At 40.8% G+C, this 27,189-nt stretch overlaps 1 protein-coding gene across 2 annotated transcripts in view; it reads left to right on the forward strand.

The window, feature by feature from the left end:
• tbc1d24.1.L (TBC1 domain family member 24 L homeolog) overlaps positions 1-17,618 on the forward strand; it is a 35,033-nt gene extending 17,415 nt beyond the window's left edge. Inside the window, exons 3-8 of one of the 2 annotated variants that reach the window (XM_041575419.1) lie at positions 2,330-2,347; positions 7,493-7,651; positions 10,124-10,187; positions 13,805-13,900; positions 14,847-15,072; positions 16,188-16,720. In XM_041575419.1, the coding sequence (XP_041431353.1) occupies positions 2,330-2,347; positions 7,493-7,651; positions 10,124-10,187; positions 13,805-13,900; positions 14,847-15,072; positions 16,188-16,366 (742 nt within the window). In that variant the 3' untranslated portion in view covers positions 16,367-16,720. 2 annotated transcript variants of the gene reach the window in all.
• The last annotated feature ends 9,571 nt before the right edge of the window (positions 17,619-27,189 follow it).

Raw genomic sequence — 27,189 nt, forward strand, 5'->3', positions numbered from 1 at the left:
GTTTCTCTTCAATATAGTTCCTACTATTGGACACTGATGGATAAATTGTCTCAGTAGGTAACAAGGATATTTATTTCAGATTACCCTAAACCCTGTTTTAGGCATACTACCTCTATAGCTACTAATCTGCCATTGCTGATTATTATGTGTACAAGTCATATGCTTTAACCTAATTAACCAGAATATTGTCTAGTTAAACAGACAATAGAGACCCCCCCATCCTTGTTCAATATGGGTGCAGTAAATTGGTTAATATACCTTTTTTCCGTATTCTTTTAAGCAAAAAATAACTATTGTGTTTATTTCTTAAACAGTATTAACAGTGAAACTTAAAGTAGTTTCTAACATACTGGTTCTTCAGACCACTTAGGGGAGGAGCAAAATGCAATGAATCAAATCACCCTTTCGAGATAATCGTCCTGCATAATGAACTCCTCTTTATCTGTAAACCCTTAGACACAGGTTATTGTGGCTTTTTTCATATTTTTTTTTTACTCTTGTAATTTTATAAATGAGGGGGAGGAAGCAGTAAGGGTAAAAACAATCGTAATCTTAATCTTTTTCAAAATAAATATACAGTAAAAGGATTTAAAGGCAAAGAAAAGCTAATATATCTGCAAGCAAGCCTGACCTGGCACCTGCCTGGGAACAAGAGACAAGATGGCAACGATTTATAAAAAAAAAAAAGGGATTGTCTGGGTTTCAAGTGAGCAATTAAGTTCACTGGAGGGGGGTGCCTAACAAATTGGCACCCCGTAGTGACTTTAGCTTTCCTTGTCCTTTTAATCTGAATTAAAGATTCGTAATAAATTTTCATACTACCCCTTTACCATACTATTCGGGACACTGCATCATATTTCCATACTTTCCATAAACTGTCAGTTTAACTATGCTGCCTGTGTATACTTGTTCTTTGAGAGGTGGCACAAACAAATATAATGTTCTAAATCCGAGCTGCATATTATGATTTTTATCTACATTTGCTGATGGAACATTACTACTGGGGGCCACTACTACTGATCTTTTTCAAAAGACAATATGTTTCAAATTCATTTAGAAAAACTCTAGCTAATGGGGCTATGCCACCTTTTTGTTGTAGAAATGGTTAAAAAATCATCATTAATGTGGTTTTATTATCTGGGTTCGGGCAGGACCACTAGAAACTAGCAATGGCAAAACAATGTCACAGGTCTCCCCATTAGTTAGCCAGTGACCAAATACATTTATAAATGATTTTTTATGGAAAGATACTTGGCTTCCGCGATTAATAAACTGCATACCAGCAAAAATATTTTGTTTAATTACCAAGGAAATTATGATCTTGCTAAGGGGCAAATTCACTAACCTCCGAAAATTCTCCAGCAACGGCTTCGCTCACAGCGCAACACTTTGCCACGTGTAGATTCACCAGGACAACGCTAATTCGCTAAAATCCGAAGTTGCGTCCTGGGCGAAGCGAAGTTGCACTGGCATTGGCTAATTTCATACTGTGGGAAGTTAGTTGAATGGACGTATATGTTGCAGCAAATACATTACACTACACAAGCTGGGAAACCTTAATAAAATAAAATTGTTATATTGCCCTACACATGAGCCCAGTGTATAGTTTATGTGCCATATGTTAGGAAATGTAGGCGGGAAGCCGGTTACCCCCAAAAAAATTTACGCTCTTTTTCAGCCTATCACCCTGAAAAAGGAAAAGACACCAGTGTTTTTTGGGACTTCGAAAAAATTTCAACTATTTTCTTAGGAACTCCTATCTACTCTTGCACTTCGCCTGGTCTGAGGTGGTGAAGGCAAGTCTGGCGCAACGTTCAGTAAAATCCGCAAAAAAAAAATTTGCGTACTTATGTCCATTCGCCAGAGTACAAATTAGCCAGGCGTTAGGGAGCGAACTAGCGGTAGAGTCTTATCTCCTTCGCTACGAAGTTAAGTCAGCGACCATTACTAAATCGGCGAAGTACCGAAATGACTTCACGCTGGCTAATTTTCACCCGATTTAGTCAATCGACCTTTAGTAAATTTACCCCTAAATTTCTGCATCAGGTGATTGATTGCTTATTTATATTGCTGTTCAATTACTATAAGTGGACTCAAAGCTTAACTCTGAAAGGACATCATGTGTAGTCGTTATGCTAATCTCCGTGATACTTCTTGCAGCCTAATAATTGAATGGATGGAAATTTGGGGTGATCAAGACTAATTCCCCGGGTGTCCAGAACATATTGCTTTTGAGTAAAATGTATTTTGACTCATAAATATCTCTTCTCTCTTTCCTTCTTGTGGTTTCACTTCACCTTCCTTCTACATGTAACTTGTGTATTTCCAGAGTACAGTCTCCTGTCCGGTAAGTAAATACAAATCTGCTTCTTTTCTTGCCCTTCAGCTGCTGCTGCTTAAGCACTTCTTATTTTTAGCACTGTCGGCTGTTGTGGCTGTCTATCTAACAAGTGAAGGCTGCTAGGTATGAGCGCAGCCAACTAGGCCTGAAGTTTTCAACCCAAATCTGATCTGCCCTCTCTGATGTAAGAGATAGGTACGGTATGGGCTGTTACATCACCAGAGGGAGCAGGGGAAGGGTTGTGATGTCACCAGCACCTGTTAGAAGTTTGACCCACAGCCTAATGGTTTTGGGCTAACCTTCTCACTAAAGGTGGCCATAGAAGCACCGATGATATCATACGAAACTCATTTTCATACGATATTCAGTGTGTGTATGGCAGGAGATATTGGCAGAAGACTTGGATAACGGTCGGCTAGTCGATCGGGCTGGCCGGGAAATTTTGAAAAACTTTAAAGGCACCCGAACATCAGCCATTGTTAGTGCTGAATTGTAAGATACAGGTAGAATGCTATTGTTTCAACCTGTATAACTGACGATTCACCTCTACACGTGTGTATTTAAACGTACGATCTATGGCCACCTTAAGGGTTGCAGAACTCCATGAAATAGATTTAAAGGGCTCATTTGAAGTTGAATATAGGTGACTTTTCTATGACCCTGTGCCTCTAAGGGATCACTTCAAATGTAATCAACTGCCAGCTAGGGACAGTAAAACATTCCCATACTGACAGTTTAAAGGGGTGGTTCACCTTTAAGTTAACATTTAGTATGTTATAGAATCGGCAATTCTAAGCAATTCTTCAATTGGTCCTCATTATTTTTTTTATAGTTTTTAGTTATTTGCTCTTTTTTTTTTTTTAACTCTTTCCAGCTTTTAAATAGGGGTCACTGACCCCATCTACAAACATATTCCCTGTAAGGCTACACATTTATTGTTGTTGCTACTTTTCTTTACACATATTTCTATTTAGGCCTCTCCTATTCATGTCCCAGTCTCTTATTCAAATCAATGCATGGTTGCTAGGTTCATTTGGACCCTGGCAATTGAAACTGCAAACTGGAGAGCTGCTGGGAAAAAAAAGCTCAAATAATAAAAAATGAAAACTAAAAAAACTGTCTCGGAATATCACTCTCTACATTATACTAAAAGTTAATTTAAAGGTGAACAACCCCTTTAAGTTAGATCAGTGTGGATTGCAGATGGAAGGACTGTATGCTCAATTACGCAATGCTTGGCTTGCTTGCCATTTAACAGCCATATGTAATAAGCTAGCCTGGGATTGCTTACCTTGTTTTATTTTTCTCTTTAATATGAAAAACATGTAGCACATATAGGTTTAGCTATATTACCATGTGTGGGGCATTACTTGTGTTTCACACTGGTGCTAAAAACCACTGAACCGCCATGCCGCCATAAAAACTGGGTAAATAGGCTGTAAAAAATCAAAAAAATGTTTCTAATATAGTATGTATAAAGACTGGAGTGACTGGATGTCTAACATAATAGCCAGAACACTACTTCCTGCTTTGCAGTTCTCTTGGTTTCCATTGATTGTTATCGGGCAGTAACCAATCAGTAACTTGATGGGGGGGGGGCACATGGGTTATAACTGTTCAGTGAGTTTGCAATTGATCCTCAGCATTCAGCTCAGGTTTAAAAGCAACAGTTATGACCCATGTGGCCCCCCCTCAAGTCACTGATTGGTTACTACCTGGTAACCAATCAGTGGAAACCAAGAGAGCTGCAAAGCAGGAAGTAGTGTTCTGGCTATTATGTTAGACATCCAGTCACTTCAGCCTTTATACATTACATTTTTGGCTAACTAACTATATTAGAAATATTTTTTATTTTGCACAGCCTATCTATTTACCCAGTTTTTATTTTTATACTGAACAATTCCTTTAACACTTGGTGGTACTTTATTACATTACTCTGGAAAACCAAAGGAGCTTCAGCTCCACCATGGTTTTCCCAAGTGAACATAAAGAGCTTGAAATGTGGAAACCATCCTTCTCTTAAGCCGTGGTCCAAGCCCAGTAGAGTTGTCTGCTGATGTGTGGAGAGCAGCCCAAAAGCAGGAAGTAAGGGATTGCACTGGATCTCAGTGAGTATAGCATGCAGGTGGGATTCTCCTATCTATGTCCTGAGCATTATTGGCCTCAAACAAGATATAGTTGAAACTCTGTAGAGGCCAATGCAAACAAAACAAAAAGCAGATTACATAGGGCAATGACAAAATAACCCGTCTATATTGTGATATACAATGATGTCTTTTCAGGAAGCTAGGAGACCCCATTGGTGGACTAAATAGAGTTGGTTTCACGGAAAAAATGGCGTGCATTGTGAACCTAGCATTAAAAATGCATACAGAAGTAAAAATCCTCTTCAGCCGACAGAAGGGAGGCAGGAAAGATTATACCTCTGTGCAGGACACACAATCCCATTTCATTGTGTTCATCACATGACCAAGACTGACTAATGAGCGACTTTGTGCAGCTCAACCAAGCATGATCGGCAAACCACTAACTTGATGCATGCTTGGCTTTGGGTGCATGGGGGGGAGAACCTGTTACATGAGGAATGATGCGGGGGAAGCAAAACAGCAGTTTATGTTCCATTGAAATTCTGGTGTTTATAGAGAATTTAACAGAATAAGGGTCAGGGTACACGCTCAGATTCGGGGAGATTAGTTGCCCGGCGACAAATCTTCTCATCTTCAGGGCAACTAATCTCCCCAAACTGCCTCCCACTGACTGGAATGTAAATCGCCGGGCACAGACGGGGAATCTGTGCCCTAACCATAAATGTAGGTTGGTGGGTTGCTATGAATACTAACACTAGCTTTAGGAGGAACTTTGGGAAAGTGCCTGTTTGCCGGCATAGATGCACCGGGAAGCCCACGATGAAGGTCATTTTAGCATGAGATTTGGGGTGAAAACATATTTGATATATTGGATGTGTTTGATCACCTTGGAACTATGGCTTAAAGGGATCCTGTCATTGGAAAACATGTTTTATTCAAAATTCATCAGTTAATAGTGCTACTCCAGCAGAATTCGGCACCGACATTCATTTCTCAAAAGAGCAAACAGATTTTTTTTATATTCAATTTTGAAATCTGACATGGGGCTAGACATTTTGTCAATTTCCCAGCTGCCCCTGGTCATGTGACTTGTGCCTGCACTTTAGGAGAGAAATGCTTTCTGGCAGGCTGCTGTTTTTCCTTCTCAATGTAACTGAATGTGTCTCAGTGGGACATGGGTTTTTACTATTGAGTGCTGTTCTTAGATCTACCAGGCAGCTGTTATCTTGTGTTAAGGAGCTGCTATCTGGTTACCTTCCCATTGTTCTGTTGTTGGGCTGCTGGGGGGAAAAAGGGAGGGGTGATATCACTCCAACTTGCAGTAAAGAGTGATTGAAGTTTATCAGAGCACAAGTCACATGACTTGGGGCAGCTGGGAAATTGACAATATGTCTAGCCCCATGTCAGATTTCCAAATTGAATATAAAAAAGTCTGTTTGCTCTTTTGAGAAATGGATTTCAGTGCAGAATTCTGCTGGAGCAGCACTATTAACTGATTCATTTTGAAAAAAACATTTTATCCCATGACAGTATCCCTTGACTGACTTAGCCGTATTTTCCTATACACAGTTTACAAGCTTGTTGGCAACTAAACAATGGTTATAGGGAGTGCTTGAACTGAATAAGAACTACCACCACTGTCTACCAAAGGTTTTATAATGGCATAAGCGTTCGCTATACGAATAACGTGGTTGTGCCTTCAGCCCTCAGGTCAGGATTTCCTATTTATTAGTGAAACTGCCAGTCACAGGGGCACAGTGCTGACACTAGGCCCTTGAAGCCTGCTACTAGTTCTTTTCTCCTTACCTTTATTAACACTGCTTAATCCTCTTTGGCTGCTAAGAGTTTGCTTGGCAGCTAAAGGGATCTGTATGTAGTCAGGGCACCCACAATTGTGCTTCCAGGTATGTACAACACGCACACATCATGTAGGGAAGCCGCTCATGAATGAATATCACACACTCGGGCACCTGTCCATGAAATATCCCAACAAGGGCATATTGTAAACTGCTCAGACAGGTATGCAGGATTATTGCGATGAACGGCTTGTCCATAGGCAGGTGCTTTTATCTCTGGTAGATGAATTAAGAGCAAACACTGCAAATTTCTGGCCTTAAAGGGGTTGTTCACCTTTGAGATAACTTTTAGTATGATGTAGAGAGTGATAATCTGGTTTTCATTTTTTATTATTTGTGTTTTTTGAGTTATTAAAGGATCAGTAACATCAATTTTTTTTAAAAAAAAACAAATGTTAATATAGAACAAAAAAAAAACACAGACAAATTCAACTTTTAAATGGCTAAGTCTTTATTAAGAAATAACTTGCCGAAACTCCGCTTGCGCTCCTCTTCAGAAAAGGCAACACATCGACAATCCATTATGCGGCTCTTGATTTCTCCTCCCTGGCGCCGCACGATGGATCGCCTTTTCTGAAGAGGAGCACAAGCAGAGTTTCAGTAAGTTATTTCTTAATAAACACCGATTTAAAAAAATATTGATGTTACTGGTCCTTTTAAGCTTTTTATTCAGCAGCTCTCCAGTTGGCAATTTCAGCAATCTGGTTGCTAGGGTCCATATTACCCTAGCAACCATGCATTTGAATAAGAGACTGGAATATGAATAGGAGAGGCCCTGAATAGAAGGATCGGTAATAAAAGGTAACAATACATTTGTAGCCTTACAGAGCATTTGTTTTTTAGATGGGGTCAGTGACCCCCATTTGAAAGCTGCAAAGAGTCAGAATAAAAAGGCAAATAACTATAAAACTATATAAAAAAAAAAATAATGAAAACCAATTGAAAAGTTGCTTAGAATTGGCAGTTTTATAACATAATAATAGTTACCTTAAGTTAAAGGTGAACCACCCCTTTAAAGATACTGTGTAAGAAGCAGCCGCACTCATTGCTACTTTTATATGCGACTTAATGAATATATTCATATACGTATAATTTTAGAGTATGGTTTCATTAATCCTAATACCACAACTGATCTATCTTGGATAGGTTGGTGAGCTTCCTCTCTCGTTGGACAGAATTCACTCATTTCCACCTTGTGTGTCTGACAGGCAGAATGTCCACCTCGCTGTTCATGCCGAAAACTTCACATCTGAAATTGTGTCCGTGAAAGAAATGCGGGACATCTGGTCTTGGATTCCAGAGAGGTTTGCCCTGTCCCAGCCGTTGCTGCTGTTCACCAATCGGGAGCACGGGAACAGCCTCAGCCGGTGAGTCCAACCTACTTCCAAAGTGTCTCTTGCCTATCCCCAATTCATTTTGGAGCGTATTCATCTTCTGAACTATTGACACAAAAATGAGATAGACACAAAAAGTAACGGAGCACACACTGGGCTAGAAAAGCTTGCCCATATATATTTTTTTACATTTTTTACATATTTTTTTTTTACATTTATTGTATATAAGGTGCTAAACTCAAATAATCCCCCTAATAGTTACATTTGTGTGATTTGAATTCTGTAACAAAAATGGGATAGACCAGGATCTTTCAAAGACATTTTGGAACTATGACACCATTACTAATAGTCCTAAAAAATAAATGTACCTTAAAGGAAAACTATACCCCCCAAACAATGTAGGTCTCTATAAAAAGATATTGCTTAAAACAGCTCATATGTTAAACCCTGTTTCATGTAAATAAACCATTTTCATAATAATATACTTTTCTAGTAGTATGTGCCATTGGGTAATCATAAATAGGAAATTGCCATTTCAAAAAATAAGGGCTGCCCCCTGAGATTGTACGATTCACTGTGCACACATACAAACCAAACAAACTATACTTCTTAGGTCACATGAGCCAATTAACAGACAGAGTTGTGTCTTTTGCTTCCACACTTCTTCCTGTTACAGTTAGAGCTGCAGTATTTCTGGTCAGGTGATCTCTGAGGCAGCACACAGACCATCACGAAATGGTGGTTCAAGGCAAGAGATGTAAAAGGGCAAGATTTACTTAAATATATATTCCAGTTTGGTAAGATTCCTTAATATGCCACTTAATTTGATATAAACGATCTGTTGCTCAAGTATTCATTTTGGAGGTATAGTTTTCCATTAAGATGGCCATATATGATAAGATCCGCTCATTTGGCAAGGTCACCAAACGAGCGGATCTTTCCCCCGATGTGCCCAACGGCAGAGCAATATCGGGTTATCCGAACATTCGGTCCTAGGGCCAAACTATCGGAATATACAAAGAAAATGGGCGCCAACTGGTCATGTGACTGCATCAACTATCTAATAGTTTCTTATAGTTTTTCTCAGGGGCCCCAGATGAAATCTGAGATTCAACCTGAGACCCCAGGCCTGGCTTCAGCATTAAAGGGGATCATATGGATCCATAGTTTAAAAGAATCCCTAATATGTAGAATTCATAACATAATTCCACAAATCAACATAATCCGAACGTTCGGTCCTAGGGCCAAACGATCGGATTATACAAAGAAAATGGGTGCCAACAAGTCGTGGGACCGCATCAATTATCCGAAGCAGTTCTCGATCGCAGGAAAATCAAATCTGCCCGATCGATATCAGACCAATTTTTGGCAGGTATATAATAGGGTTTTTTAGTTTTTCTCAGGGGGGCCCAGATGAAATCTGAGAATCAACCTGAGACCCCAGGCCTGGCTTCAGCATTAAAGGGGATAATAGATACTCATAGTGTAAAAGAATCCCTAATATGTAGAATTCATAACATAATTCCACAACTCATTTTATAGAACTAGATGTATTACCAGACAAACTAAGGCTTTCTGAAGAGTCACCAGATTTAATTCCTAACTTATTGGTTGGGACTCAAAATTGGGTCCTCTGTTTATGGTGGGTCTCTTTAACCCTTCTTTACTTTTTTTTACCTTAAAAAAGCTTTTTGATTGGTCTTCATTATTTTGTAGGGTTTTTGAATTATTAGCTTTTCTATTGTCTCTTTCCAGCCTTCAGCTGAAAAATGGTGATTTTTTTTTCCAGGCACTTGCCAATTTGTCTTCCATTTTTAATTTCAAACTGTTCCCTGGCTGCAGGGGTAACGTGTCCCTAGGTGATCCTCAAGCAGCTCCACCCGTTCAGCTTGCTTAAATGTTCCATTTACTCTGTTCAAGTCTGAGCACTAATTACAAGCCCAGTATGCAATACAAATAGGAAAATCAAACCCAAACGTATAGAATTCTGCTTTGAGCCAATGAACTGGGTAGTTCCAGTGATGTCGTTTATTAACTTTGCTGCAGTACTAAATCAAAATGCTCCAAGAGAGAATCTGTCTGTAAAAGAGCAATATGTTTCCATGCAATGCTCATACAAAATTAACTCTCCAAAATCAATAGGATCAGTACACAATTGGTCACTTTTTTGCTTGGACAATTAAACAGAGAGCTTTATGAATCAGATAGATACAGTAGATAGATAGATGTATATTTGTGTGTAGAAAACCTCTTTAGACTTCTTTACTAGGGACTAGGTCATCGCTAGCAGCATCGACTGTTCGTGGAATTGAAGGACTCGCATTGGTAAATTACAAGCATTAATGAGATCTCGGACTACAACGATTACAGGAAAATAGAATTTAGGTTTTGCTTTCTTTTGGGTGCTCAAAATTTGGTTTTGATTCCCTATGACCATTGCAGTGTTTTGTTTTCTTTGTAGCAAGTTGCTTTTGAGATATTCATTGTCCCTTTTCATTTGGGCAGGTTCTATTTGCACTGCGAAGGGCACGAGCCGACCCTGCTTCTGATCAAAACTACAAACCAGGAGGTGAGTAACATCATTGTGGCTTGTACAATTACTTACTGAGTCTATTTATATTGGCCCTTATCTAGCCAGATTATCCTGGAAGCACCCAGCCCATCTGGATATTCTCCATACCCAGCTTCACCATAGTAACATTGTTTGATTTACTATGAAGCAGCTCATTCCTCAGCTCTGTGCCAGTGGTGTTGGATGCAAATCTGTGCAGCAGACATACAGAAGGTATGCAGGTTCCAGAAAGCACAAGCTTAAGACTTAGGGGCACAATTTTGCCTTACACATTTACCTCCATGCCTGTGCTAGAGTCCTGCAGCAGGTTGGGTACCCGCGGGTTACCCGCAAAAACCTGAGTTACCCTGCGGGTTGCGGGTACAAGTTCCGGGTGTGGGTATAGACGCAGGTTGGTGGTTCTGCTGGTTTGCGGGTCGGGCCGCAGGTCTTCTCAATAGTGATTTTTACTCCTATTTTCGGATCACGTCTACTTCCGATGAGGTCATTTCCAGTTTACAATGACAGCACTTCCTGTTTTACTCCTTTTTTTCTAAGGTTTCTAGGTTGCGGGTATGGGTCGGGTACGGATTCTAAAACATGTACCCGCGTTCTGGAAGGCAAGGGCTTTAACTGCCAAGCACGTACCTGGTACGTGCTTGCAGTTTTACACACTGTATTCTGCATCAGCGGCTTTAGCCGCCTCTGCAGAGCTTTAGCAGCATTGACAGCCCCTTGGGCAACTAGGCTGGGGGGCTGTCATGTCGGTCATGCGACAAGATTGTCGCAGGGCCGACCTAAAAGAGGCAGACGAATCGGATCGCGCGTCTGCCTTGCTGCAATGCTTCCTCCTCTTACCTTGTGTTCCAGCGACGCCCACGCACTTCCTGCTGGCCGTGACTCTGCAGACGGCTTGTTAAAGGACTCCTCCAGCCATCAGATTGCCCAGAAACGGTAAGTGGCCTTTATTTTACACACTTATTTTACACACTTACATACACTTCCCTACATTTATACACTCATACACACATTTTGCATCTTTTATTTTACACTTCTGCACTTGTATACACTTATATACATATATACACACTTATACACTGTCACACAATTCTTGGAAGTGTACACACGTATACACATTTTATTTTTTTACTTTTTCATTTTACAAATTTGTGTTTTTTTTACCCCTAAAAACTATTTATTTTGGCAGCGTGACTATTGGTTAATCGATTTTACTCTGTCGGATCAGTTATTTTGTTATTTCATTGATTTGCAGAATTTTTGTGGTTTTATTGCAATTTTATCCTGCATTATTGTTCCTTATGTATCTTTAGTATAGTTTTGCTTGTTTGGTGCTTTGGTATAGAAAGATATATGCTTTACAAAAATATATGGTTTTTTGGGGTCTTTTTACAGTTTGGGGGTGTTACGGCACATAACACACAGTTCAGGTTCTCTTTTCAGCAGCTTAGTTGGCAAGCATGAAAATTCATATGCACGTTTTTCATTTGGGTTCCGTACACACCACATACTTTGGTAAATCTTTGCATATTTAGCATCAAACTATTCAGTAGACCTCTGACGTCCATATTTAGGGTGATTTTTCTTTGTATGTAAAACATTGTGTGTGATAAATGCGGCAAACTGCGATTTTCAGAAATGTTGTAAAAACCTCTACGTTTAGAAAAGCTTTGCAGTTTGGTGTAGAAAGACGTCTTTATCTTGTTGGATTCGTCAGAATGTGTAATTTCCAAAAAATATATGGTTTTGGAGGGTCTTTGCTGTTAGGAGGGTCTTGAGGCACATAATATGAAGTCAAGGGTCTGTGTTCACAGCAGGTGAATCCGCAGCAGAGAAAACTCATATGCACTATTTTCATTTGGGGTGCGCACGTGCCAGCTGCCTTGGTATATCAATGCATATTGGGCATCAAACGGTTCAGGAGACCCTTGGCATCAGTATTTATGGTGTTTTACAATTGTATGTAAGAAATTGGGTGAGATAAATGCGGCCAATTGCAGTATTTTTAGGCGATTTTCAGAATTGTAAAAACCGTTGCTTTTATTGCCAAATTTAGGAAAGGCTTGCGACTTGGTACTTTGGAGTACAAAGACATGCATACCCATTTTGGATTCGCGGGAATTTGTTCTTTCCGAAAATATATGGTTTTCTGGGGTGAACTTACTTATTTCTACCTTTGCCCCCCCCCCCCCCAAACTATGTAAATGTGTTGATTTTGCAGTACCTGAAATGACAGACTATATGGGGGTCTTCCTTTTGGGGCCCCTATATGCCACGTGCTTGGGTACACCTATACATTTTGGGCATCAAACTGTTCCATGGACCCCAGGCTTTCATATTTGGGGTGATTTTTCTTGATACTCAATAGTATGTGGGACATAGAATGAGGCAGGGTGGAAGTTTTGAGGTGATTTTTGGCAATGCCACCAAAATTGCGAAATTTAGGAAGGGTTTGCGACTTGGTGGTTTGGAGTAGAAAGACATGCATACCCAATATGGATTCGGGGGAATGTGTACTTTACTTGAATATATGGTTTTCTGGGGTGAACGTACTTTTTTCTAATTTTGCCCCCCCCCCCCTCCCCAAATATGTAAATGTGTTGATTTTGCAGTATCTGGAATTACAGAACTGATTGCTCAAATGAGGTGTCTACATTGTAGGGCCCCTATATACCACATGCTTAGGTCAACCAATACATATTGGGCATCAAACTGTTCAGTGGACCCCAGGCTTTCATATTTGGGGTGTTTTTACATTGATTTGTGGGAGATATGATGCTCTAGACTGGAAGCTTTGAGGTCATTTTTCAAAAAATTCACTAATTTCTATAAAACATTATAATTTTAGGAAACAATTGCAACTTGGTAGTTTGGAGTACAAAGATATAGTTACCCATTTTTAATTCACCAGAATCTGTTCTTTCTAATAATTGGTAGTTTTCTAGGGTAAATTCCTACTGTTAGTGGAATGTTTGGCCTTGAAATCCGAAGTATGCCGTTTGGGGTGCGGTGCTTTGGAAATTTGGTTGTGTACTGCTTGTAGATTTTGATCTATACAAGTGAGAAATCTCCATAAAACTTTATATATTTGGTATTCCCGCATTCAGGAGACATAGACCTTTCCAAATCGGCTGTGTTCTCGTACATAAAATAAATGATGTTTCTGATATATGAGAATTACACCAAAATTCTTGCATATTTCGAAAGTTCAGGTTGTCCTGAAAAAAAAAATATATTGTTTTCCTGGGTAAACTAAAAGACCCCCCCCCCAGGAAAGGCCCTTAAAGTGAAAGAGTACAAAAAGTCTAAAAACTGCTTTGCAGTAGATGTTTGCATCTTGGACAAAATGGCTGGCAGGGAAAGGGTTAAGGTAAGAAAAATGAAAATACATTTTATTGTTACTAAAACACAGTGTGGTAGAACAATCCATATACTTGGCCGGCCAAATTGGTGAAGTAAATAAGATAGGCCGGCCAAGTATACAGTATTGATTGTTCTACCACACTGTGTTTTAATAATAACATATCCCACAACCGGTGGGTTAAGGGGTTATACCCAAAATATAATATGTCTCTGCATTAGTTAATACATCTCATGATCTTCTCCACAATGTCTAGGTATGTGGAGCCTTCCTTTCCACAGACTGGAGCGAGCGCAAGAGGAGTGGCAATAAGCTGAGCTTCTTTGGAACAGGAGAATGCTTTGTGTTTCGGGTAAGTTGTCCCCCACTCATAAGAGGACCTTCCATTGTACTGGCACCCCCGCTACAGTGACTAGTGAATGCTTCCAGCAGACTTATCCACCTTACTGGTGTCTTCACTACACTGGCTTCCTGTTCCTTCATAAATGAAATTTAAATACTGCTCTCCAGACCTTCGTTCCTCTATAATTTCTACTCTCATATAAAAATACTCCCCAAAAAATACTACCCATACTACCTATATCTTTCCACCCTTGATCTTCTCCTTTCAATACTTTTACCACCGCCCACATTCAGCATTTGGACTTGTACGGCTCTTGAATTACATCCAATTCTGCCTTACTTGCCTTCAAAAGATCCCAAGAAGGAGAAGGTTAAAACGAAGTAAGATTTATCAGAAAGGTCTATATAAATACACCAGTAAACCCTCCAAAGTAATGCTATTCTGAGTCCTCTGTCAAAAGAAACACAGCATTTCCTTCCTTCTATTGTGTACACATGGGCTTCTGTATCAGACTTCCTGTTTTCAGCATAAACCTCCAGGGCTAGGGCTTGAGCATGCTCAGTTTGCTCCTCTCTCCCACTCCCTTTCCCCCTCCCTCCTCCCATCCCTGCTGTAATCTGAGCCCAGAGCTATGAGCAGGGAGAAACTCAGGCAGGAAGTGATGTCACACCAAGCTAATATGGCAGCTGCTATCCTAAACAGAGAGAGTTTCTAGAGCTTTTTACTAGAGCTTTCTGCAGAATAAATATAGTCTTATAGTTTGCACTATTGTGGATAATCTAATGGTAATAAACTGCCTCTGTAGCTTTCCTTATACTTTAAAACTCACCAAATAAATAGATTTCTTGAGAAAAATCTGCTGATGTGGAGTAGGCAACAAGTCAGCCATTATTATCAAGCAAGTGGTTTGCACAGTGGTTACATGATGTATATACATTGCTTCTTCCCCTCTTAGTTACAGCCAGAGGTTGAGCGATACGAGTGGGTTGTAATAAAGCACCCGGAACTTGGCAAAGTGAATTCTTCTTCTGCTGACAAAGAAGCAAACTCCTCCCAATCAGACAAAGATGGCATTGATCCTTCCAGTCGCCTCTCACCATTCCTGGCTACCCGGCACTTCAACCTCCCGTCCAAAACTGCCTCCATGTTTATGGCTGGCAGCATAGACTGCATTATTATTGGTGAGTGATCAAAAGTAGTGCAGATGACTGCAAGATATACAGTAACATTTGATCCACCAGACTGCCATAACAGTGATTTTGTGCTCATTCTGACCCGGTGTGAATGGCGGATCATTGTTTTGGCTTTTCTGTGCCTGAAATGTATCACTAGTCAGTAGGTGACAGAATTGAGCATATGAATGAATATTTGTTACTGGTGTAGATGTTCTACCAGTAACTGTTTCCCAAGAAGTTTGTATAGATGTGCTGCGTTCTACATAAAAACCATTGAAGGGTAAGTAAAGCTTTCCAAACAATGTGTGATCCACTCATAATCTGTGCTTCTTTAATGTCAAGTGCTTGTTATTACTGGGATCCCTCGTGGGCCCATCCATACTCTACCTACATGACTTGTGATATATTATAAAGGTTTAGACTCAAAGATCCGCTCGTTTGGCGATATCGCCAAACGAGCGGATCTTTCCCCGATATGCCACTAACGGCATGGCTATATCGGGGGTAATCCGAACGTTCAGCCGTATGGCCGAACGATCGAATTACGATGTGCCAAGGGGCTCCGACCGGTCGGTCGGTTAAAAATCGTGGCCAGATATCGATCGGGAAGACCCGTTGGAAGCCCCCATACACGGGCAGATAAGCTGTCAAATTGGTCCAAACGACCGATATCGGCAGCTTTATCTGCCCGTGTATGGCCACCTTTACTCTTCTGTATTTGTAGCTGTCTTTGCTTAGTTTTTCTGCAGTATTTTGAGCTGCCCTCTAGGTGGAGCTCCTACTCTTCTGTTGCTAGGGCCAAAAATAGTATCACTGCTTCTGGCCAGGTCTATCAAAAATCCAAATAAGCAGGATTTTACCTTGAACAAAGGACTGTGGGTAGTGGTATTCAAATATCACCCTTCCGTAGAGCCTGTTAAGATGGAGCTCTGTAATTATGACCGCGTAACCGTCAGTCATGCTAAAGCCGCAGGCTCAACCAATAGCAGACAGTCATTATCTATGTAAGCAGACCCTTGTTTATATAGATTAGCATTGCAACTGTATCTGTCACATGCACCCATTGAATTGGTCTTCATGTAGTCAAGCTCCTAACCCAATGTTTTTTGTTAACCCACCAGGCGGTGGCGATGGGCAGGCCTTATACCTGGACCCGGACCTCAACTACGGCAGAACCAGTCACTGTAACACCTTCAACAACCAGCCTCTGTGCTCCGAAACCTTCCAGATCTCCATTATCGAGGTGTGGGGATTTAAGGACAACATGAACAACGATGGAGCTCACTCTGCTTTGCATTGATCATAGCTGTGTCCGCTTAGAATCCCGGGTCTGTCCCAGTGGGCACCAATGAAAACAGGTTTATTGTAGGTAAAAGTATGTGATCTCCCCTACACTTACCAGCAAATCCCATATTGGCATATGAACAGTATTATGACCTGTCGGATATTGGCTGAAGAGCTTCCGTTGAAGCCCTGGCCACAGACTGTTGAATGGAGAATCAATATACTCTTCTGGGTCTTTATTCCATTGATCTTCAACCTGTTTCGCTCCATCAAACTACAATTCTAAGCAGGTTACAGATCCCGGCTATACTCCTGGACCAAAACATGTTGATCTGATGCTTTCCAAATGTCTTAAAGGGGAACCATCGCGAAAATGAACATTTTAATATAATCTTCTTCATACTGAAATAAGAAACTTTCTAAATACAATTGATTATAAATTTTGCATTGTTTTGAAGTATATATTCACTTTTCCTCTCTCAGCATCTGTTTCTCCTCATTCTGTCTTTATTCAGGAGCTGGGTGTCAGATGAATGATCCAATATATCTTATAGGGGGGCTCCTTTTGCCTAGAAGATGTATTAGAGCTCACTCTATTAAACTCACCAGACATCATGTCTCTCTACATGCAGGATTTGTCCAAAAGGCAGTTATTTGTACTGGAATCCATTATTTGAGTGAGCTCTAATACATCTTCTAGGCAAAAGGAACTCCTCCCCCTATAAGATATACTGGATCATCCATCTGACACCCAACTGCTGCATGAAGACAGAATGAAAAGAAACAGATGCTGAGAGAGGAATAGTGAAGATAAACTTGATTATTTCAGAAAAGATACAGAATTTTTAATTGACTATTTAGAAAGTTTCTTATTTCAGTATGCTGAATTTTTGCAATAGTTACCCTTTAACTGTTCGTCTCCAAACTCTTCTGCCCTCTTCCTTTACTGATATTCCCTCTCCTACCCAGTGGATAACATTCACCAGCTGTCACTTATAGTTGTGTCTGTTTTGTGTCGCATGTGTTGCACCGTCTCTGTGTTATATTATCTCCCCCCCACGGTGAGGAGTTGATCAGGTCCAAACCCTTTTGTTGTCTGTTCTTTATGAAGGAAAAAAAGACGGACTGATCAATCGTCTCAATTCCTCAGGTGTTTTTCGTGGTGAATGAAGTGCTCGTAGAACTGAAACAGTCATTTCAATTGTCTTGAATGAACGGCCAATCATGTGACGGAGGATTTTCCTAAATAAATGAAGTGAATTTCTTAATTGGTTTATTTCCATGCAGGCTCTGTTCTATTGATGTATCAAATAAGCAACTATAACGGGTAGAAATGGAGTCGTTCTGTAATTGCTCTTTCTTTCCCTTCATGTCTCTTTCAGTAGTGAGTGTTACATTATGTCTGCTTATAAACAGAGCAAATGACTCACAGACATATGATCGGATCAATTAGCTTCTAGCGAAGCAGCTTTCAGACATTTTGGATTCATGGCTCCTCTTTTCCATGGAAACTGTCAGTTCTGTCTGTGCTTAAAGGAAAACTAAAGCATACAAAAAAAAAAGAATACAGCTAGACGTATTGTATTTTATATACTGAATTGATATACTGAATTCATGGCTCTATAAACAGTAATGGAATTAAAGGGAAGCTTGGCTGAGGCAGAGCAAACGCTGAACTGTGAAAATCCATCGGTAAATTCAATCTTTAAACCTTACGTAAATAAAGTTTGAGAATAAAATGGCATTATACAAATATGAGATGATACTGAGATCACAGGTCTATTTTCTTTTGCACAGGGGTTGTTCACCTTCGAGTTCACTTTTAGTATGAGTGATCTTTTTAGTACGATGTAGAGAGTGATCTTCTGAGACAATTTGCAATTGGTTTTCATTATTTTATTATTTGCGGTTTTTGAGTTATTTCGCTTTTTTATTCAGCAGCTCTCCAGTTTTTGTAATTTCAGCAATCTGGTTGCTAGGGTGCAAATTACCATATCAACCACACATTGGTTTAACAAAGAGACTGGAATATGAACAGGAGAGGGACTGGATAGAAAGATGAGTAATAAAAAGTAGCAGTGACCCCATTTGAAAGCTGGAAAGAGTGCCAGAGACATGTAAAGGCAAAAAATAAAATCCCATTTTTACTTTCTTTAATGAAAAAGAACCCTAGTTCCAATATACTTTAATTAAAGAATATGTACCGTTTTTATAAGAAACTGACTGTATACAGTGAAATTCTCCCTTCATTTACTGCTGTGGATAGGAATTGTCAGACGGTCCCTAAGGGCTCTGCAGGCAAACAATCATAATTATGAACAGCAGGGGGAGCCCCCACCTTACTTCCCAGCCATGCAGAACTCAAGCAGCTTTGTTTGTTTCCCTGTAGAGCAGTTGGCGACTATATAGAGATTTTTATTGGATTTTATTTTTGCCTCTAAATCCCCTTTACTGTTTCCAACTCCAGCTGCAGAGACAAAGATCATGGAGCCAGATTTAAACAGATAAACTGGGATTCAATTTGGAGGATTATTTTGCTGCAGCCACTGGTTCTGCACAGTTGGAGAAAGTTTGTATTAAACAATACAAAAACTATAAAATCCCCATTAGATTACATGACAACACAGGACCCAGTGCAGTCTGTATATTCTGATTATTAATAAGTCTTGCTGTATCGGCTTCTGGCAGATATTATTTAACTTGTGCTGTTTTGATCATTTATGACGATCCCTAAGCAGCCCAGATCACACTGAGCATGTGCACAGTCTTGGTCTTGCAAAGATGTTTAACAAAGTTACAAGATGGTGACCCCCTGTGGCCAACTTTGAAAGCATAAATTATTTGTTTGATTAGGCTTGTGGTGCAGTAAGTTCATGTTTATATTTAGTTTACAAAATACAGCATTTCTAGCCTTATTCTATTTTACACTTTACTTCCCCTTTAAGTGGGTTGGTGGGGGCTATTTGGGCCTCTGTGTATTTGAAATTCCAGGGCCTATTTTGAATCCCAGTCCACACCTGCCCCCCCCCCCCGTCCCAAATAATAACAGCTATATACCTAGGGTTGCCCATTTATCTCGGGATCAACTGTCATTTTTACCGTCCAGGCCAGTAAAATACCGGCCAGGTGGCAACCCTAGCTACACCTAGCTGCTGAAGGAGTTAATGGCCCTTCCAAAAAGTGGGCGTCAGTGTAAAATGTACACTGGTATTGATCAGAGGTATTTATTTATAGAAGTGGAGCAGAGGGTTCCTTTCCATACAAAGTGCATTGTTTTCAGTGCTGGCCATCGCCCAGTTATCAGGCTTAAACTGTGCTTTAGCCGTTCTCTTCTCATAGTGACTGCCAGTTCCCTGCTTCATGTGGGGTGAGATGTGCTGGGCAGCCACAATAAAGAAACGTTAGCTCTGTGGCTCTTGTACATACAGTTCAGCAGCAGATCAGAACCAAACTCATATTACTGAGGCTTGTCTGTATTCCAGCCTTGAAAGGAATGAAGCTTTTGGGTCACACAGATGACTCCAATCAGGGTCTCCTTGGGATAAAGCTAATTAAGCCCCTATATAAGCACCTCCTACTATTCCAGACTAAAATCCCCACAAATAAAAGGACTCCCTAAATAATGCACTTCTACATATTCTGTTTGTTTAAAACAAAGAACAGCCTACAATGCAGGTGTCTCCCTACAAAATAAAATCGTGGTGGTTCGCCTTCAGGTTAACTTTTAGTATGTTATAGAATGGCCAATTCTAAGCAACTTTTCAAATGGTCTTCATTATTTATTTTTTATAGCTTATGAATTGTTTGCTTTATTCTCCTGACTTTCTAGCTTTCAAATGGGGGCCATCTAAAAACAAATCCTCTAAAGCTGCACATTTATTGTTATTGACAACTTTTTAGTACGCATCTTTCTGTTCTGACCCTCCCCTTTAATATTCCATAGTCTCGTTCAAATCAATGCATGGTTGCTAGGGTAATTTGGAACCTAACAACCAGATTGCTGACACTGCAAACTGGAGAGCTGCTGTATAAAAAGCTAAATAACTGAAAAACCACAAATAATAAAAAATGAAAACCAATTACAAATTGTCTCAGAATATCGCTCCCTACATCATACTAAGAGTCAGGGGCGGATTTTCAATAAGGCTTGGGGAGGCTAAGCCTCCCCAAACCTGCTTGTCAGTTAAAAAAAAAAAGACGGCTCCCTTACTAACTCTGCTGGTCTGTATCCATCTGGGGCAGAGAATCTTACTAGTAGCCGACTGTACACATATTAATGGAAGGACAATTACTGATTGCTTCTTTAAGCTTTCACGAAGCACTATCTGCCCGTCTGCTTCAGCTTCCTGTACCAATAAAGTTTAAGTCCCGCCCACTACAGCTGCGGGGAACCAGATTGGCTGAAGTCTAAAGTCTGACATTCTCAACAGCCAATCCAATTTCCCCTCCCCTGAGAGTTGAACTAGGTGGACAAAATCAGTAGCATTGAAGCTGTTGCAGACGAAAAAGAAGAAAACTGGCCTGTGCTCAGGGTCGGACTGGGGGGACCGGGGCCCACCGGGACTGCTGGTCCAGGGCCCCTGCCCCCCTACTGCGCGCATGCGCGAGCGCACTTCTCGGCGCGCAAGCGCCGATGCGCATGCGCAAGCGCCGATGCGCATGCGCAAGCGGTGATGTGATGCGCATCGCCGAAAACTTTTTAAATTTTTTTTATACTATTAGAGGGGGTCTGGCCCGGCGGGGGCCCACGAGGGTCGGGGCCCACCGGGTTTTTTCCCGGTGTCCCGCCGGGCCAGTCCGACACTGCCTGTGCTCATGGATATTTAAAGTAAGAGGCACATACCGTATATACTCGAGTATAAGCCGAGTTTTTTAGCCCCCAAAATATGCTGAAAAACTCTACCTCGGCTTATACTCGGGTCAAGCGCAAAAACGGTCACTGGCGTCTAAGAATAGTCGCCGGTGCCCAAGAATAGTCGCCGGCATCCAAGAATAGTCGCCAGCGTCCAAGAATAGTTTCCAAGAATATTCGCCGGCATCCAAAAACAAGACGCCGGCACCTCCAATGGGAGCAGAAACCCTCAATTTTTTGATTGAAACTTACCAGAAGCTGCTCCATTTCTCACCCTAGGCTTATACTCGAGTCAATAAGCTTTCCCAGTTTTTGGAGGTAAAATTAGGTACCTCGGCTTATACTCGGGACGGCTTATACTCGAGTATATACGGTAGTAATAGTCTAAGCAGACATATATCTCTTAGACTAATAACTACAGCAACCAAATGACTCTTATTAGATTTTTTTTTACCCCTAACAGACTTTGCACTAACAGGTCAGTAAAGGAGCAGTCAGTGTCAATATAGAACATTATGGGGGAGAAGAGACAGTGGGTACCAGGTAGGGTAGAGTAAAATATTAAAAAGAGGAGAAAAAATATTAAACAAGGAAGAAAATGGGTCACAGAATTTTATGAAGACTGGGAAGAAGTATTTAAAATACACAGAAAAGGACACATATAAATGTACAGAGAACCTGCAAGTGGATTTGGGAAAAGTGGCTGATAAACTTTCAGATGTGAGAGTAGTATGAGAAAAAAAATTAAGAACGAAGGGCGGTTTTTGTGATGTGAAATATAAAAAAAAAAACACAAAAATTAACCAAAAAAATCCTGGAATAACAAATAGAAAATGAAGAAAAACAGGAGAGAATATGAAAATAGGGGGCAGGTATATTTTTTGTACATCCATACATGTATATGGTTGTGGGCCTATGATTCATGTTGCCTCATGCCTAGCATTGGCTATGTTGGTGGTACAACAGTGGCAAAGTGTTTAAACTGTATCTTATAACCTAAGAGAATTGTGCTGGGGTGCTTTAGGTATCAGTGCCCGCTGCCATGTATCACATGCTGGTACTGTATAATATACTTGGGGTGCCAGTACAAACTAACTTTTATTATATTTAGGACTGTACCCACTGACTTGCCATATAAAACCTGTGATACCTATCCAGAAAGTTTTTCCAGAAAGCTCCAAATTCTGGGAAAGTCATTACCTCTAAACTCTATTTTACTAAAATATTTTTTCTCTGTAATAATAAAATAATTCCTTCTACTAGATGCTATACTAAGGTATATCAATTATTAGGTTTAATTAATATTTAAATGTTTTTTAGTAGACTTTAGGTATGGAGATCTAATTATAGAAAGATCTGTTATCCATGAGCAGTCTGGTTAACAGGTCCCATATAGTACTGCCCACTGCTTCTCAACATATGAAATACTTCGTTTACCAGCATACACTAGCTGTCTGCCTGTCAGTGCTTATTGTACCCTATCTGGCAAATTCACTAAGATTCGTAGTTGCGCCAGGCATAACTTCGCCGCACTTCGCCAGGCGTAGTTTCGCCAGCGCTCTGCAAATTCACTAAAATCCGAAGTTGCGCACAGGGGTAGCATAAGGTTGCGAAGTTGCGCTAGCATTGATTCACTAAGCGAAGCGAAGTTACAATAGCGATGGTTAATTTGCATACGGCGCCAAATACGTAGAATCACTACAAATGCCTGGGAAACCTTCAAAACATCAAATAAAATTTTTTATTTTGCCCTACACATGTGCCCACTGTATAGTTAAGTTGCCATGAGTTAGGAAATGTAGGGGGGAAGGAGGGGAGCCCCAAAAAATTTTTCGATCTTTTTCAGCCTATCACCCATAATATAGAAAAAACTCAAGCATTTTTTGGGACTTAGAAAAAATTTGAACTTTTTTTGAAGGAATCCCTATCTACTCTATTGCGCTTCGCCTGTTCTGAGGTGGCGAAGGAAGTCTAGGGTAAAAGGTAGCGTTCAGTACAATGCGCGCGTTAGTGAATTTGCGTAGTTACGTCCTTCTGAAAATTTGCCAGGCGTAAGGGTGCGAAGTAACACTAGCGAATTTATGCCAGCGTTCGTTAGTGAATTTGCAAAGTAACGAAAATGACCAACACTAGCGAATTAACGCTAGCGTTAGGCGCTTCGGTGCTTAGTGAATTTGCCCCTATAAGTGTGCCCATCAGACACCAATGAAAATTATTTTCACCCCTTTAAGGAAAAGACAGAAAACTCTAACCCTCACTAGTTCAAAAACAAAGTAAATAAAACTCATTTAGACGAATTTATCTCAGACTTGATCCTTCCTTAGTTACCGGTAATACTTTTAGGCAGAGACACACACTGCTATTTCGGGAGATTAGTCGCCCAGCACCAAATCGCTTCTTCTTTGGGCAACTAATCTCCCCGAACTGCCTTCCCAAAGGCTAGAATGTAAATCGCTGGTGGGATGGCACTTGGATCGATTCGGCTTCGCGCGACTTTGGAAAACAAAGCGTTCGAAGTACCATTCCGCTGGCGGGAAGGCAGTAGCCTGGTGGGAAGGCAATTCGGGGACGCTGCTGTTAATCTCCCGAATCAGCAACGTCTGTCTCTGCCTTAAGACTGCCTATATATTACCACCTTTAGCCTCCCCAAACAAAAAAATCACCCTCCGCCTATGCTAAGAGTTAACTCAAAAGTGAACAACCCCTTTAAAGGGTTACTACTATTCACTTTTTCTTTCTGAATTGTACACAAGGGGGCAGTATACACATATAAACCTCATCAGCACAAAGCATTCTGTCAACCTTTTTATATTTAAGAAAAAAATCCATATGCTTCTTTTTTATTTGTTATTATATTTGTTTTTTCTTTCCCTAAACTCTACCTTCTATTTTTGGATAAACAATTTGGTTTTTATAAATAAATCCCTTCTCTTCTTAAGCCCCTCCCCCATAAGCCTCTCCCTCCCCCCTCAAGCCCTTTAGTGACCCAGAAATCTCATTTTTGCCTCTCTTTGGCCCTCCTGAGGGGGCCCTGCCCAGATGGACTACACCTCCCAGCATGCTTTACTTTGAGAAGTACTGGAGAATTGTGGGAGTAGCTGCATGCTTGCAATTTAAATATATTGTAATAGGGAACGTCTGAGCAATATGGCCTAGCATCTGTCTGTATGTGGGCCCAAAATGACTCCACATTCTGATTGGAGCAGCCATTGGACTAAGGCTGGACCAATGAATTGCTGCTGCTGAACTTGCTCACAGATCTCGTCTGTCACAGTATAACATCAGCATCATAATTAAAAGAACTTCCCCCTTAAAAGGGTTGTACACCTTTAAATTTACCTTTACTATATCACCTTTAGAGAGTGATATTCTGTTATATATTTTTTTGTATATATTTTAGATTTTTGTTTTCAGCAGCTCCCCAGTTTGCAATCTGAACAATCTGGTTGCTAGGGACCAAATTACCCTAGCAACCATGCATTGATTTGAATAAGAGACTGGAATATGAATAGGTGAGGACCTGAACATAAATCCATTCAATAACATACCAGAAGTTAACTTAAAGGTGAACCACCCATGTAACAAAGGGATGTGGCAGGAGCAGTGCTGCCCCATGTATTTAAATATATAGACTACTCTCCCAGTTTTGTTTGACATGCCCTATATCAGGGGCCCCCAAACTTTTTTTTTTTTTTACCCATGAACCAAATTCAACTATAAAAAGAGTTGGGGAGCACACTAGCATGAACAATTTCCTGTGGGTGCTAAATAAGGCCTGTGATTGGCTATTGGTAGCCCCTATATGGACTGGCAGCCTACAGGAGACTCTGGCAGTACATCTGGTTTTTATAGAACCAAAACTTGCCTCCAAGCCTGGAATTCAAAAAGAAGCCCCTGCTTTGAGGCCACTGGGAGCAACATCCAAGGGGTTGGTAAGCAACATGTTGCTCATGAGCTACTGGTTGGGGATCAGTGGGGTCCTATGGTGTGGGCAGTTCCAATGCTTTTTGATTTAATTGTATCTGGCTAAACAGAACTGCTGTCTGCTGGATGGCCACTAGGTGGCAGACACAGCTTTTGAAAGGGCCTCTCCCAGTCAGTATAGAAATCTCTATGTACCAGACCCAGACAGGTTCTTCATAAAAACATAAGCTGCCCCACCCGACTGTGCTCACAAACACACCAGCACTTTCTCTTTGTCACTGGAAGAATCACCAGAGCTTGGGCAGTGGCCCCTCAGAGACAACAGGAGAAGAGAAATCTGCAGAGAGGCCACTAGGTAATGCAGATTCAGCCTATAAACAGGGGTGTTTATGGGTCTCTCGTACTGGCTCAATAAAAGAGACTCCAGACCAGTGGTTTGGGCCGAGATACAGAGGACTCACTAGAAAATCGACTGATGCCGATTTAAATAATTAAATCTAAATCAAGTTATTGGTGGAGAAGCAAGTCTTACCTACAAGCTAATGGCTTACTGCCATACTGTATCTATCCTACCGTCTGTCTGTCCTACAGTCGGTCTGTCCTACAGTCGGTCTGTCCTACAGTCTATCCTACAGTCTGTCTTTCCTACAGTCTGTCTGTACTACAGTCGGTCTGTCTGTCCTACAATCTCTACAGTCTGTCTATCCTACAGTCTGTCTGTCTATCCTACAATCTCTACAGTCTGTCTATCCTACAATCTCTACAGTCTGTCTATCCTGCAGTCTGTCTATCCTACAATCTCTACAGTCTGTCTATCCTACAATCTCTACAGTCTGTCTATCCTGCAGTCTGTCTATCCTACAATCTCTACAGTCTGTCTATCCTACAGTCTGTCTATCCTACAGTCTGTCTATCCTACAGTCTGTCTATCCTACAATCTCTACAGTCTGTCTATTCTACAGTCTGTCTATCCTACAATCTCTACAGTCTGTCAACCCTACAGTCTGTCTATCCTACAATCTCTACAGTCTGTCTATCCTACAGTCTGTCTATCCTACAATCTCTACAGTCTGTCTATCCTACAATCTCTACAGTCTGTCTATCCTACAGTCTGTCTATCCTACAATCTCTACAGTCTGTCTATCCTACAGTCTGTCTATCCTACAATCTCTACAGTCTGTCTATCCTACAGTCTGTCTATCCTACAATCTCTACAGTCTGTCTATCCTACAATCTCTACAGTCTGTCTATCCTACAGTCTGTCTATCCTACAATCTCTACAGTCTGTCTATCCTACAGTCTGTCTATCCTACAGTCTGTCTATCCTACAATATCTACAGTCTGTCTATCCTACAGTCTGTCTATCCTACAATCTCTACAGTCTGTCTATCCTACAGTCTGTCTGTTCTAAAGTCTGTCTATCCTACAGTCTGTCTGTCCTAAAGTATGTCTATCCTATAGTCTTTCTGTCCTACAGTCTGTCTATCCTACAATCTCTACAGTCTGTCTATCCTACAGTCTGTCTATCCTACAATCTCTACAGTCTGTCTATCCTACAGTCTGTCTATCCTACAATCTCTACAGTCTGTCTATCCTACAATCTCTACAGTCTGTCTATCCTACAGTCTGTCTATCCTACAATCTCTAGTCTGTCTATCCTACAGTCTGTCTATCCTACAGTCTGTCTATCCTACAATCTCTACAGTCTGTCTATCCTACAGTCTGTCTATCCTACAATCTCTACAGTCTGTCTATCCTACAGTCTGTCTGTCCTATAGTCTGTCTATCCTATAGTCTGTCTGTCCTCTAGTCTGTCTATCCTACAATCTCTACAGTCTGTCTATCCTACCATCTCTACAGTCTGTCTATCCTACAATCTCTACAGTCTGTCTATCCTACAGTCTGTCTATCCTACAATCTCTACAGTCTGTCTATCCTACAATCTCTACAGTCTGTCTATCCTACAGTCTGTCTATCCTACAATCTCTACAGTCTGTCTATCCTACAGTCTGTCTATCCTACAATCTCTACAGTCTGTCTAGGGCACTCTGGCTCCATGCTGG

The sequence above is a fragment of the Xenopus laevis genome, chromosome 9_10L (assembly GCF_017654675.1).
Source record: "Xenopus laevis strain J_2021 chromosome 9_10L, Xenopus_laevis_v10.1, whole genome shotgun sequence".
NCBI lineage: Eukaryota > Metazoa > Chordata > Amphibia > Anura > Pipidae > Xenopus > Xenopus laevis.